At 49.3% G+C, this 14,891-nt stretch overlaps 1 protein-coding gene across 1 annotated transcript in view; it reads right to left on the bottom strand.

The window, feature by feature from the left end:
• LOC146797281 (putative peptidyl-tRNA hydrolase 2) overlaps window positions 1-14,891 on the bottom strand; it is a 137,098-nt gene that overhangs the window by 44,878 nt on the left and 77,329 nt on the right. Inside the window, exons 3-4 of the mRNA XM_085624250.1 lie at window positions 6,291-6,368; window positions 6,021-6,098 (exon numbers count right to left, since the gene is read on the bottom strand). Coding sequence (XP_085480376.1) covers window positions 6,021-6,098; window positions 6,291-6,368 — 156 coding nt within the window. The remainder of the gene's footprint in view (window positions 1-6,020; window positions 6,099-6,290; window positions 6,369-14,891) is intronic.

The following is a 14,891-nucleotide window of genomic DNA, read 5'->3' as shown; positions in this document are numbered from 1 at the left end:
TGCACCACATCTTCAACAAAGCAAGCTCCACCATCACACCCCATCTCCGCAAAATCATCAACAGCTCCTTCGAGAGCGCCACCTTCCTGGGGAGCTGGAAGCACGCCGAGATCAACGCCCTACTCAAAAAACCCAAAGCTGACACCAAGGACCTCAAGAACTTCCGGCCCATCTCCCTCCTCCTTTTCCCAGCGAAAGTCATCGAGAAGATCCTCAACAGCCAACTGACCTCCTTCCTCGTAAAGAACAACATCCTGGACCCGTCCAAATCTGGCTCCTTCAAAGACCGCCTAGACAGCAACGCACACAACAGCAAAGAGCTCTTCAACATCGTGAAGGCACTCTCCAACCCCAGCTCCAACACCAACGACATCCCAGCTTCGCAAGACCTGTGCGACTCGCTGGCCATCTTCTTCCATCGCAAGATCGCAGACATCCACGACAGCTTCAACGCCACGACCACCCCGACAACCACTGAGACCTCCACCCCCACGACCACCACCCGCACCACCCGCCTGATCTCCTGGACCAACATTAACGACGATGACACCATCAAGATCATGAACACCATCCACTCCGGATCCCCGTCAGACCCATGCCCACACCACATCTTCAACAAAGCCAGCACCGCCATTGCACCCCATCTCAGGAAAGCCATTAACATTTCCTTAGAGACAGCAACCTTCCCGGAGAGCTGGAAGCACGCCGAGATCAACGCCCTACTCAAAAAACCCAAAGCTGACCCCAAGGACCTCAAGACCTTCCGGCCCATCTCCCTCCTTCTTTTCCCGGCGAAAGTCATCGAGAAGGTCGTCAACAGGCAACTGACCTCCTTCCTCGAAAAGAACAACATCCTGGACCCGTCCCAATCCGGCTTTCGCAACAACCACCGCACCGAAACAGCACTCATCGCCGCAACCGACGACATCAGGGCCATGATGGACAACGGAGGAACCGCGGCCCTCATCCTCCTGGACCTCTCAGCCGTCTTCGACACCGTCTGCCACCACACCCTCCGCACACGCCTCCACAACACAGGGATCCGCGACAAAGCACTGGACTGGACCACCTCCTTCCTCACCGGCAGAACCCAGAGTGTCTGTCTCCCCCAATTCCGCTCTAGAGACACCAAGATCATCTGCGGCGTACCCCAAGGATCGCCCCTCAGCCCGACACTCTTCAACATCTACATGGCACCGCTCGCCAACATCGCCAGATCGCACAACCTCAACATCGTCTCAGATGCCGGCGACACCCAGCTGATCCTCTCCCTCACCAAGGCCCCCACCACCGCCAAATCCAACCTCCACGAAGGAATGAAGGCCATTGCCGATTGGATGACGATCAGCCACCTGAAACTGAACTCGGACAAGACGGAGGTCCTCATCATCGGATCCACCCCCTCCACCTGGGACGACTCATGGTGGCCGGCTGCACTGGGAGCTGCACCGACGCCTACTAACCACGCACGCAACCTGGGAGTCATCCTGGACTCCGCATTACCAATGACCCAGCAAGTGAATGCCGTCTTCTCCTCCTGCTTCAACACCCTCCGCATGCTCCGCAAGATCTACAGATGGATCCCCACTGGTACCAGAAGGACAGTCACCCAGGCCCTTGTCACCAACAGACTGGACTACGGCTACGCTCTCTATGCAGGAGCATCAGCCAAACTCCAGAAACGACTACAACGCATACAGAACGCCTCTGCACGCCTCATCCTCGACATCCCCTGCCACAGCCACATCACAGCCCACCTGAAAGACCTACACTGGCTCCCCGTCAACAAGAGGATCACCTTCAAGCTCCTCACCCACGCTCACAAAGATCTCCACAACACCGGACCAGCGTACCTCAACAAATGACTCACCTTCTACACCCAGAACCGCCAGCTTCGCTCCGCTGACCTCGCCCTCGCCACCGTCTCCCGCATCCGTCGAGCGACCGCCGGCGGCAGATAGTTCTCCCACCTTGCCGCAAAAACCTGGAACACCCACCCCATCCGCCTACGACAGACCCAGGACATGCTGGCCTTCAGGAGACCCCTCAAGACCTGGCTGTTCGAGCAGTCGCAAACCCCCCCCCCCCCCCCCCCCACCCAACCCAGCGCCTTGAGACCCCCTCGGGTGAGTTGTGCGCTCTACAAATGCATTGATTGATTGATTGATCAATAAAAGAGAAACAAGGGGAATACAAGAGCTGCCCTATGCCAAAGTGAAAGGGCAGGAATACACCGTATTTAAACAATACGGTGAATTCCTGTCCTTTTTCCCTGCGCCTGTGCCATTTCGGCAGCCTAGAGCCAACGTAGGCACCCTCGCACCATGGTGCATAGGGGCCTCCGTTGCATGCAGGATTGGTTTTGTGCAGAAAGAGACACATTCCTCCACAAAAACAATCCTAAGAGGCGTTTTCCTCTTCAGCACACATAGAAAAAGGAAAAAACAAGGAGAAATAAACACATTCCTCGTTATGTCTCACCTCGGGAGGCATACGGATTTGGCGCTTCCCCAGGTTTATATCACTTTGTAAATCTGGGGCAGAAACAAATTCCAAAGGTGTTGAGTGGGAGAACCAACTGCAACGCCCATGTAATGCCACCCGGGCACAAAGCAAGGGGATGCAGAGATTTGCCCTGAGTCACCTTACTCATGATTTATGAGGCCACTCAAGGACACGCAGGGTGGCTTTGCATGGCTTCATAAATCAAAATGAGAGCCCTGCGTCACACATATACCACTTTACGTGGTGCAAAAGTGATGCAGAGCTCTCATAAATAAGCTCAGTTAGTTCTTTCTTGGTGAATTTCAACATTTGTTTAGACATGTTGCATGCAAATACAGAGTGCAGCTGTAATGGGCGAGAACCATGTTCCTCGGCGCAGACGTGTGGTAGCACTGTGGGATAGAACTTGTGATCAATTACTTTCTTATGTGATGTGTGCCTAAGTAGCCCCAGGGTAACTTGCAGTTACAGGATATGCTGTCTAAGCAGCTTTTCACACAGAGACAGATGCAAGGCCTGCAGGGACACCAACCCTCTGCAATGACCCTGAGGCTCAGACAGTGCTGGGAAAGAGTCACTGACAAGTCAGAACACAGAAAGGGTGCGCAGAACAGCAAAGCAGTGGGCAGAGTCAGACAGATATGTCCATGTGCGTTTAAATCACAGGGAGGCACTTTTATTTCATGAAGTATTTGACCAGCCTTTGGGGAATACAAATTTGTAACTTTTCCAGCAACAACTTTGGCGTTCTGGTACGCTTCCTAGGAAGGCTCAATCTGGAAGATTAGCTATCTGTGTCAATCTTTCACAGACTGTAGGAGAGTAAGATCTGCTTCTTATAGTTACCCCCACTTTTTGCTGATGTTTCACAGTTTTTCGAATTAGTCTGGCTGGGATCCTACTATCCAGGACCCCAGTCTAGCTGCTATCGCCTCTAAATTGATTGCATGTACTTTAGGTACACTCCATATTAGATTCTGGGGTACCCTTATAAGTCCCTAGTATATGGTATATTATGTACACAGGGCATAGGTACCCCAGAGGCCTCTCAGGGGCTGCAGCATGTATTATGCCACCCCTGGGAGACCATTCAAAATGACACCACAGGTATGCTACAGCAGCCTGTGTAAGGTGGTGCATGCACCCCTTACTTAGATATAGGTTCATTATATATACCCATATCACTGCACATATAAACCTATTAGTCACCCCTATGGCAGGCCTTATCAATCCTGAAGGCAGGGTGCTGGGTTTTATGGGAGAGGGTGCACCTGCATGAGCAGAGCCCCTCTGCAGCCTTCAGAACCTATATTCCGGGGTTGTTTATGATGCAGCCAACCATATATACCTAAGTGCATTATAACCTCGCGGTAAATACTAACTTTAAAACGGCTGCATGGAAACATGTTGTGTTTGGTGTCAAACACCTTGGAATCATACCTCCTTGCCAGTAACTGGTGGGGGAGATATGATTCCACCCTCCTAGAGGGAGACATATGACAACACCGGTACACCCGGTACCAGCTTTCTCGACCCTGGCATCACAAAATGGATACTAGCAGCCACAGACACGGGTCTGCCCTCCTGCTGCTGGACGAAACTCGAGCAGAGGAAGGCCTGACAATAGGTTTCCTGTCACAGAGAGTTGTGACCACCTCCCAGACAGGCTTTAGTGTATTAGGGCTGGGTGGGTGCACATTTGGTATCCCTGTGCATAGTCCAGCTCAAAGCGGTTGCAGGAGCCATTTGCTCCTGCTCTGGCGTGAAACTGGACAAAGAACATGGGTGTAGCCACCCCTCTGCCCTGACCCTCCCATAGGTGGGTCCCCAGAGTTTGTCCCACCCTTCCTTGGGTATAAAGTAGGAACCCCTGACTACAGGACTTTAGATTTTACCTGGACTAAACTCTGCTACAGAAACCAAGTACTTCGACAATCTGCACGACGCTGGATGACTGAAGAATCTCCCTTGGAGTAAAGGAGTTACTGCCCTGCAAGGCAGGCACCTGAAACGCAACTGACCGGTTTGTATCTCCTGCGCTCCTGAGGACTCCGAAGATTTCTGCAACACAGGAGGTGGGTTCCCGTGGTCTCTGACCGGTATCTGCGCTCTCAGCTATTCTGAGGTCCGTATCCCTTGTGGGGACCATGCAACCCGAACCCCTGTGCACCGTGTACATTTGCAGCAGCATATGCTTTTTGGCGATACCTGAGGCTGTGCTTTGAGGGACTTGTAGTACTGACCCCGAGCAGTAATTCCACAGAAGATTTCCAGCCTATACTCCACGAGTGTTCCGTGGACTGGTATTTTGTGATTCAGCTCGAGGTCCCATCGCGATCCCTAGTCTGTCGACCTGTGGGTCCCTGTGAAGGTAACTTTGACTTTCCATGGGCTTTCCTGGTTGCTCCAGAAGTGCCCTGACTCTGCATAGCTTGGAGAGTCCCCAGGACCTTGCTGGTCCTCACCAAAGCATCTTTTCTCTGACCGAGTGGGTTGCAGTTGCCAAGGCTTGTTGGTGTTCAATCCAGCCACTGACTCCCCAGCACTCAACATCCCTTGTGGGACAGCTCCCCTCCGGACTTTGGTCATTGTCGACGTCTCCTGATCCCCGTGGCTGCAGAGTCAAGCTTCACCTCTTCTCACATGAAACACCCGGCATCGGTGGACATTTGTCTATCGTACCCCTGGTCACTGTCAAGTGACCCAGACTCTGTCCCCTCTGCTTTCAGGTTCTTCTCAGCTCCGATCCAGGCTTGGATCACACCGGACACTTTTCATCTTCCCGGCAGCAGCACTTCTTCGGATCACGCCACTGAAATCAACGAGCGTTTCTGACACCGCTTGACCCCTATGCACGCGGCTCCCCTGGGATAGGTAACACGGGTACCTCGGTACTCACAAGGGTGCTGGCCTTAGAACCTTCTATGTTCCAAAGGGTTTGCTTGAAGTCCTCTCCAAAGTGTCCTTAATCTTTAAATTCCAACCTCGACTTTCCCATAGAGTTGTACGGAACTCACGTCTGTGTTCTCACACTGCACCCGTCCTCCGTGGGTCCCCTGTGTCACTACCTTGGGTGGTTCCTTGGGGTCCCAGCGATTCTGTGTGCTCTAGGCACTGTGTCTAGTCAAGTCGTGGTTGTTATACCACTTTCTTAGTATATGGTTTGGTCTCCCCCTGGAGCCCACTGTGTATTCTGTTATTTACTGTCGTTCTATTGATTTAATATTGTGTGCTTTGTTCTCTAATCTCATAAAGAAGTTAGTAGAGAGTGTTTAGTAATAAATACATATATTTTATATATTCCTGGCGTGGTTCTCCTTTCATTTGGTCTTTCAGGAAGTTATAATCTGCTAAACCAAGCTGCTTTACATTACTTCGAGACTTAGCCTGAAGGCTGCTCTCCATAGCTACCTCTAGGTCATCAATAAGGGTTGTGTGGACTGGTACAAGGTGCCCACTTTATTTAGTGGTCAGCATTTACCAGGCCAACTTCTCACACAGACCAACAGTCTTACCTTGCCAACCCCCATCGAGAGCTCCATGTTCACCACAAACACCATTTTGTAATAGCGTTCATCCTCCTCCTCATCTTCCTGCAAAGACACACGAAAGGTGTAAGAATCTGATCTCAGAGGCTTGCATGTACAAGAAACCTTTAAGCATCCTATTGACAATGACACCCTGAGCTCGGCAGTGCAGATACACAGCTGACACAAAGAGTGGATGTGCAGGGTTCATGTGACTAATAATCTGAGGCAGGATCTTCTCAGTAGGAGTCGTCTTACCACATGCTGGTTCTCTAAGCTGTCGAAGTAGAATATAGCGGCCTCCTCTGCAGACACGTTTCCTGTCAGAATTAAGGCCTGTGGGGCAAACAAAGCAACACACGACTCATCAGTGAAATGAAGGAGAGGCTGGACAGCCAATTTAGATCTTACAGGTCTTTCAAACACACCAAAAGAAGTTTACTCTATGGTCACTCTTGGCCCCAGGTTGGCCCCTACTGCTGTGTGTAGCCATCAGCACTACAATGGGGAAAGTGTAAACTTAATTTAAAATATGCTGGAACAAAGTTGTTTGGCAACTGGTTTCAGGCACGCATGTGGTATGCGTGTGCAAGTCTACGAAGTTAGTATGTTGTGCCGACATGATTGACTGCAAGAAGGTTTGGGGTTGCTAGTGGCAGGAGAGATCCTTCACGAACGGTGAGTACTTGTGTCACGAGAGATCCTTCACGAAGGGTGAGTACTAGTGACAGGAGAGATCCTTCAAGAAGGGTGAGTACTAGTGACAGGAGAGATCCTTCAAGAAGGGTGAGTACTAGTGGCAGGAGAGATCCTTCACGAAGGGTGAGTACTTGTGACAGGAAAGATCCTTCAAGAATGGTGAGTACTAGTGACAGGAGAGGTCCTTCAAGAAGGGTGAGTACTTGTGGCAGGAGAGATCCTTCAAGAAGGATGAGTACTAGAGGCAGGAGAGATCCTTCACGAAGGGTGAGTACTTGTGTCAGGAGAGATCCTTCACGAAGGGTGAATACCAGTGTCACAAGAGATACTTCAAGAAGGGTGAGTACTAGTGACAGGAGAGATCCTTCAAGAAGGGTGAATACTTGTGTCAGGAGAGATCCTTCAAGAAGGGTGAGTACTAGTGACAGGAGAGATCCTTCAAGAAGGGTGAGTACTTGTGTCAGGAGAGATCCTTCAAGAAGGGTGAGTACTTGTGGCAGGAGAGACCTTCAAGAAGGGTGAGTACTAGTGACAGGAGAGATCCTTCAAGAAGGGTGAGTCCTTGCATCAGGAGAGAGCCTTCAAGAAGGGTGAGTACTTGTGGCAGGAGAGATCCTTCAAGAAGGGTGAGTACTTGTGTCACGAGAGAACCTTCAAGAAGGGTGAGTACTAGTGACAGGAGAGATCCTTCAAGAAGGGTGAGTACATGTGTCAGGAGAGATCCTTCAAGAAAGGTGAGTACTTGTCAGGAGAGATCCTTCAAGCAGGGTGAGTACTAGTGACAGGAGAGATCCTACAAGGAGGGTGAGTACTTGTGTAAGGAGAGATCCTTCAAGAAGGGTGAGTACTTGTGACAGGAGAGATCCTTCACGAAGGGTGAGTACTTGTGTCAGGAGAGGTCCTTCACGAAGGGTGAATACCAGTGTCACAAGAGATACTTCAAGAAGGGTGAGTACTAGTGACAGGAGAGATCCTTCAAGAAGGGTGAAAACTTGTGTCAGGAGAGATCCTTCAAGAAGGGTGAGTACTAGTGACAGGAGAGATCCTTCAAGAAGGGTGAGTACTTGTGTCAGGAGAGATCCTTCAAGAAGGGAGAGTACTTGTGGCAGGAGAGATCCTTCAAGAAGGGTGAGTACTAGTGACAGGAGAGATCCTTCAAGAAGGGTGAGTCCTTCCATCAGGAGAGAACCTTCAAGAAGGGTGAGTACTTGTGGCAGGAGAGATCCTTCAAGAAGGGTGAGTACTTGTGTCACGAGAGAACCTTCAAGAAGGGTGAGAACTAGTGACAGGAGAGATCCTTCAAGAAGGGTGAGTACATGTGTCAGGAGAGATCCTTCAAGAAAGGTGAGTACTTGTCAGAAGAGATCCTTCAAGCAGGGTGAGTACTAGTGACAGGAGAGATCCTTCAAGAAGGGTGAGTACTTGTGTAAGGAGAGATCCTTGAAGAAGGGTGAGTACTTGTGACAGGAGAGATCCTTCAAGAAGGGTGAGTACTAGTGACAGGAGAGATCCTTCAAGAAGGGTGAGTACTTGTGTCAGGAGAGATCCTTCAAGAAGGGTGAGTACTTGTGGCAGGAGAGATCCTTCAAGAAGGGTGAGTACTAGAGGCAGGAGAGATCCTTCACGAAGGGTGAGTACTTGTGTCAGGAGAGATCCTTCACGAAGGGTGAGTACTAGTGTCACAAGAGATACTTCAAGAAGGGTGAGTATTAGTGACAGGAGAGATCCTTCAAGAAGGGTGAATACTTGTGTCAAGAGAGATCCCTCAAGAAGGGTGAGTACTAGTGACAGGAGAGATCCTTCAAAAAGGGTGAGTACTTGTGTCAGGAGAGATCCTTCAAGAAGAGTGAGTACTTGTGTCATGAGAGATCCTTCAAGAAGGGTGAGTACTAGTGACAGGAGAGATCCTTCAAGAAGGGTGAGTACTTGTGTCAGGAGAGATCCTTCAAGAAAGGCGAGTACTTGTGTCAGGAGAGATCCTTCAAGAAAGGCGAGTACTAGTGACAGGAGAGATCCTTCAAGAAGGGTGAGTACTTGTGTCAGGAGAGTACTAGTAACAGGAGAGATCCTTCAAGAAGGGTGAGTACTAGTGACAGGAGAGATCCATCAAGAAGGGTGAGTACTTGCGTCAAGAGAGATCCTTCAAGAAGGGTGAGTCCTTGCATCAGGAGAGAGCCTTCAAGAAGGGTGAGTACTTGTGGCAGGAGAGATCCTTCAAGAAGGGTCAGTACTTGCATCAGGAGAGATCCCAAGCCTAAAAGGAATATGCTTCTTACCAGTATGCATCTGTTCTTGGCATATAGAGCTGCAGAGCCACACACTTATGATAGTAGATCGCCATCTGGTGTTGGGCTCGGATGCTTGCAGGTTGTTGTTGTCTTCGGAAGAAGTCTTTGGTCACGAGATAGGTGACTCCTCCCTTGGACGACAGTGCGCATGGGCATCAACTCCATAGTAGATTGTTTTTCGCCATGATGGGAAATGATGGAGTTTGTAGAAAAGAGAGATATGCCCATGTGTGATGTCTAAGTAAGACAATGCTGGAACAGATACAGGTCCCGGGGACGTGGGTGGGCGTGTGTGTTTAGTGAAGGTGTGTGTTGTAGACCATGTGGCTGCCTTACAAATATCTTCTAAGGGAATGTTTCCTAAGAATGCCATGGAAGCCCCTATTTTGCGTGTGGAATGTGCTCTAGGGGGAACCGTTAGTGTGAGTTTAGCCTTGTGGTAGCATATTTGGATACATTTAACTATCCACCTGGCTATCCCAGATTTGGAAATGGGGTTGCCTTTATGTGGTGGAGAGAAAGCAACAAACAATTGTTTTGTTTTGCGGAATGATTTGGTTCTGTCGATGTAGTAAAGAAGGGCTCTTTTAACGTAGGTATGAAGAGCTCTTTCAGCTACCGAGTGTAGATTTGGGAAGAACACTGGTAACTCTAGTAATTGGTTAAGATGGAACGGAGACATGACTTTTGGAAGGAATTTCGGATTTGTTCTAAGAACCACTTTGTTACGGTGTAATTGTAAGAATGGTTCTTGTATGGTTAAAGCCTGGATCTCACTTACCCTTCTGAGGGATGTGATAGCGATAAGGAAAGCCACTTTCCATGTAAGGAACTGTAGCTCGCATTTATGCAGAGGTTCAAATGGGGGTCCCATGAGCCTTGTAAGAACAATGTTTAGATTCCACACTGGAGAGGGTGGTAATGTGGGAGGAATAATCCTTTTTAGTCCTTCCATGAAGGCTTTGATCGCAGGTACTCTAAAGAGTGACAAGTGTTGTCTATTTTGTAAGTAGGCTGCTAATGCTGCTAGGTGGAGACATTTGGATGAGTATGCCAAATTACATCTTTGCAAGTGCAGTAAGTAGCAAATGATGTCCTAGATGGATGCATCCAGTGGGTTTATATGACTGTTAGTGTAGTAAATGGCAAATCTTGTCCATTTTGCAGCGTAGCAGGCTCTAGTGGTAGGTCTTCTGGCCTCTCTTCGTGCCCATGTGGGAGCTACTAGGATCAGTTTGAGAGACTGTTGCCTGAGCTTGCGTACCACTAATGGAATGAGTGGGAGAGGTGGAAAAGCGTACGCAAATCTGCCTGACCAGTTCATCCATATCGCATTGCCCTTTGACTCCGGGTGGGGAAACCTGGCGGCGAAGGTTGGGCATTTTGCGTTTTCGTGTGTGGCGAACAGATCTATGTCTGGTTGGCCCCATTGTTGGAAAAAGGGCAGTAAGACTTGTGGGTGTAATTCCCATTCGTGGATGTTGAGTTTGTCGACTTAACAGGTCGGCAATTTGATTGTGAACCCCTGGAAGGTGTTCTGTAAGTAGGTATATTTTCTGGGGAATGGCCCATCTCCAAATGTTCTGTGCGAGCTGGGACAGCTGGAGAGAATGTGTGCCTCCTTGTTTCTGTATGTAATACACGGCTGTCATGTTGTCTGTCCAGATGAGGACAGTTTTGTTCTGGAGATGTAGTTGGAATGATTTTAGTGCTAGGAACACTGCTAGCAGTTCCAGGTAATTGATATGGAGCACTTTCTGTTGAGTGGTCCATTTGCCCTGAGTGGTGTGGCCGAGGAGATGGGCTCCCCATCCTGTGAAAGATGCGTCCGTTGTCAGCACTATGTGTGAAAGAGGCTCTAGGAACGGCCGCCCTTTGGAGAGGTTTGTTATGTTCCAACATTTCAGAGAGCGATGTGTGCGGCTGCCCAACACCAGATCTGTAAGTTGTCCGTGAGCCTGGTTCCACTGACTTGCTAGACATTCTTGCAAGGGACGCATTTGAAGTCTTGCATAAGGCACAATGAAGATGCATGACGCCATCATGCCTATGAGTTGCATGAACACTCTTGCTGGAAGAGAGTGTTGGATTTGGAATTTAGCGATGAGAGCTTGTATATTGGCTATCCTGGCTGGGCTGGGATATGCTAGGGCTGTGGAGGTGTTTATGGTGGCTCCTAGATACTGATGTATGTGAGAGGGTTGGAGATAAGATTTGGTATAGTTTATTGTGAATCCCAAGTTGTGTAAGATTTGGAAGGTTTGGTGAGTGTGTAGAACACATTTGTTGAATGACTTGGCTTTTATTAGCCAGTCGTCCAGATACGGGAAGACATGAATTTGTTGCCTTCTGAGATGTGCTGCTACTATTGCCAGGCATTTTGTGAATACTCTGGGTGCGGTTGTTACCCCGAATGGAAGGACTGTAAACTGGTAGTGTTGTCCGTCCACCACAAAGCTTAAATACTTTCTGTGGGCAGGATGTATGGGAATGTGGAAGTAGGCGTCCTTGAGATCTAGTGTGGCAAGGAAATCGCCTTGTTGCAGTAGTGGGAGCACTTGTTGAAGAGTGATCATATGGAAATGATCTGAGTTGATATACAGATTTAGGGGTCTGAGGTCGAGTATTGGTCTTAGAGTCCCGTCCTTTTTGGGGATTAGGAAGTAGAGTGAGTATACCCCTGTACCCTGATGTTCTAAGGGAACTGGTTCTATTGCGTGTTTTTGAAGCAATGAGAGAACCTCTTGTTTGAGGAGCGTAAGATGGTTTGGTGACATGGAACGCTGTTTGGGTGGTATGTGGGGGGGGGGGGTGGGGTAGTTGTGAGTTCCAGGCAGTAACCACACTGGATAATTTGTCTTACCCACTTGTCTGTTGTGATGGAGTTCCAGACAGGTAGGAACTGTTTTAGTCTTCCCCCGACCGGAGTGGAATGGTCTGGGGGGAGTGGAGGAAAGTCACTGTTTTGTGGTAAGGGAGGTACGAGTGTTATTACCTCAAACTCGCCCCTTGTAGTTGTTTCCTCTGTATCCACCTCTAAAATATCCTCTACTGGGGGATATTTGTGTAGCGGGTTTGAATGTAGAGGAGGTGTACGCTCCCATATTTTTGGAGGCTCCTCTATAGAAGGAGCGCCGAAAAGGAGCCACGTGGTTGGGGAGACTGTAATGCTCCCATGGACTTAGCCGTCTCTGTGTCCTTCTTAATTTTTTCAAGGGCAGTGTCTACTGCTGGCCCAAAGAGCTGTTCCTGATTGAATGGCTGACTGAGTATGGTAATTTGTACCTCTGGCTTAAAGCCTGAAATGCATAGCCACGCATGTCGTCGAAGGAGCACACTTGTGTTAATTGCTCTAGAGGCGGTGTCTGCGGCGTCAAGCACACATTTAATTGCTGCATTTGAAATAAGTTTTCCCTCCTGGATAAGGTCATTTGCCTGGGTCTTATATTGGTCTGGCAGATGTTGTAAGAGAGTCTCTAATTGATCGAAGTGGGCCCTGTCATAGCGTGCTAGTAGGGCTTGGGTGTTGGCAATACGTCAATGATAAGCCGCTTGGAACAGTTTGGATTCTTTGTCTGGGGGTGGTGTATCTCCTGTGGTTTGGGAGTTGGTGCGTTTCCTAGCATTGGAAACGACCAAAGAATCCAAAGGGAGTTGCCCTTTGATGTAATTAGGATCTTCAGGGGCAGGCCTATATTTCTTTTCTATCCCTGGGTTGAGAACCCTGGCACGAACGGGGTCTTTAAACACTTCGGGGGCGTGTTTTATGACTCCTTTAATCATGAGTAGAATTTGTACAGACTTTTGAGACTGTTCGAAAGTGTCTAATAGGAAGTCTTCCTCTGGTGCGTCTGAGTGCATTGTGACGCCGTGGTAAAGTGCCGCTCTATTTAATAATTGGCCAAACCCCAGGTGATCGTCTGGAGGTGATGGTTTTGAGGGATATGGCTGAGGGTCAGGCATGTCTGGTAGAGGGAATGCCCAATCATCCAGTGGTGAGGTGTCTGGATCCGTGAACGTATCATTAGGATCACCCCCACCCCTAGGTCGTCATCATCATCCTGTGGAGGTGGTGTATGTGATGGAGAGGGTATAGGTAAGGGTGGTGTAGGCAGAGGGGGCGGGATAGGAGGCAGTATAGGAGAGGAAGGAGGCATAGGGGATGTTGCAGAGTCCTTCCTGTTTACAGGAACTGGGGCAGGTGGTGTGTCCAGTTTCCGTTTTTTACAGGGCACCGCGGTGACATGTCCAGTCTTGGAGTTGATATAAATCTTTTTCTGCCTTGGGTCGATGGGATCTGGATGAAAAAGTTCTTGTTCTTCAGGAACAGTCTTTGGTACCGATTTTTTCGGTTCCGATCAAGCTTTTGGTTGATCGGTGGATTGTTTGGCTTTAGGAGGCGTATGAGAGTCCTTAGCCGTTGGTTTCGGTACCGATGATGGTTTCGGTGGCGATGTCGGTTTCGGAGCCGAAGGTGTATCTGTGGGCTTGGGAACCTACGGTGCCGGTTTATCTATTGGCCTTGGTATTTTCGGGGCCGAAGGCTTTGGAGCCGATTTCGGTGCCGAGTGGTCTTTTGTCTTCGGTGCCGGTTGGACAATGACATGCGGTTTGCTCGGTCCCGAGCTACCGGAAGGCTTATGTTTCTTCGGAGCCGAGCCCGGAGGCGGGGCTTCTGAAGGGTGTTTTCGGTCTCGACTGGGGCCAGCAGGCGAAGTCTTGACCAATGCCTTTGGTTTTGGTGGGGTTGGGGCAGGGGCAGTAGTACTCACACGTTGCCCAGGAGTGATGGGGTCGTCTGAGTTGTCTGCTTCGGAAATTATTTGTAAATCTTCGGAATCTTCTTCCGGGACATCGGGGCCTTCATCAAAGATGTCCTCTGGTTCCGGCGCTGTTCTCTGTGCCATGATGTGTCATCGAGTCCTTCGATCTCGGATGGTCTTTTTGGATCGAAAGGATGCGCAGGCTGGATAGCTGGACTCGTCGTGTTCAGGTGATAGGCACAGGTTGCAGACTTTGTGGTGGTCACTGTGTGAAAATTTTGCTCCACACTGGGGGCATTTTTTGAAAGGCGTCCTTTCCATGATCCGTAGGCCTCACGGCGTGAATAGGCCCAGCGGCCCGCGTCGACGTCCGGAATTGAGCCGATGAAATCGATGTTGAGAATGCAGGTGCTTCGATGTTTTGTGTGAAGTTTTGCGCTTCAAAAAGCTTGGAATTAATATTTCCAACCGGAGCGGAAAAGTTGCATCCGAACCCAATGGCGGGAAAAAACAATCTAACGATGGAGTTGATGCCCATGCGCACTGTCGTCCAAGGGAGGAGTCACCTATCTCGTGACCAAAGACTTCTTCCGAAGACAACAACAACCTGCAAGCATCCGAGCCCAACACCAGATGGCGATCTACTATCCTAAGTGTTTGATCTGCAGCTCATATGCCTCGAACATACAGATACAACTACAGAGAGATTCTACTTGTAAATGCGGGACTCTCCCCTCCTCAAACATCAGGTCTGAGTCTTACCAAAAAGACTAAAGGGAGGAGAGAAGAATGAAATCATCTGCAACTTGTCTTTTCAGGCCATGCTTCTAACAAAGCCCTCTTTCCTCCTTATACTCAACTGATCAGTGAGATGAAAGAAAGGCTGTGCAGCCAATTTACTTTTTCCAGATCTTTTAAACCCACCAATAGAAGATTCCTCTATAGTAACTCTTGGTCCCAGGCGGCCCCCTACCGCTGTGTGTGGCCATCATCACCACAATGGTAACTGTAAACTTAATTCAGAGATGTTGGAACAAAACTGTGTGCCATATGGTTTCAGGCGTGCATGTGGTGTGTGTGTGCCACAATAGCAAGTAGGCATTACAGCT

This window comes from Triturus cristatus, chromosome 9 (assembly GCF_964204655.1).
Source record: "Triturus cristatus chromosome 9, aTriCri1.1, whole genome shotgun sequence".
Taxonomy (NCBI): domain Eukaryota; kingdom Metazoa; phylum Chordata; class Amphibia; order Caudata; family Salamandridae; genus Triturus; species Triturus cristatus.
Note: the sequence above shows the minus strand (reverse complement) of the source record. Positions and strands in the feature narration are given on the sequence as shown.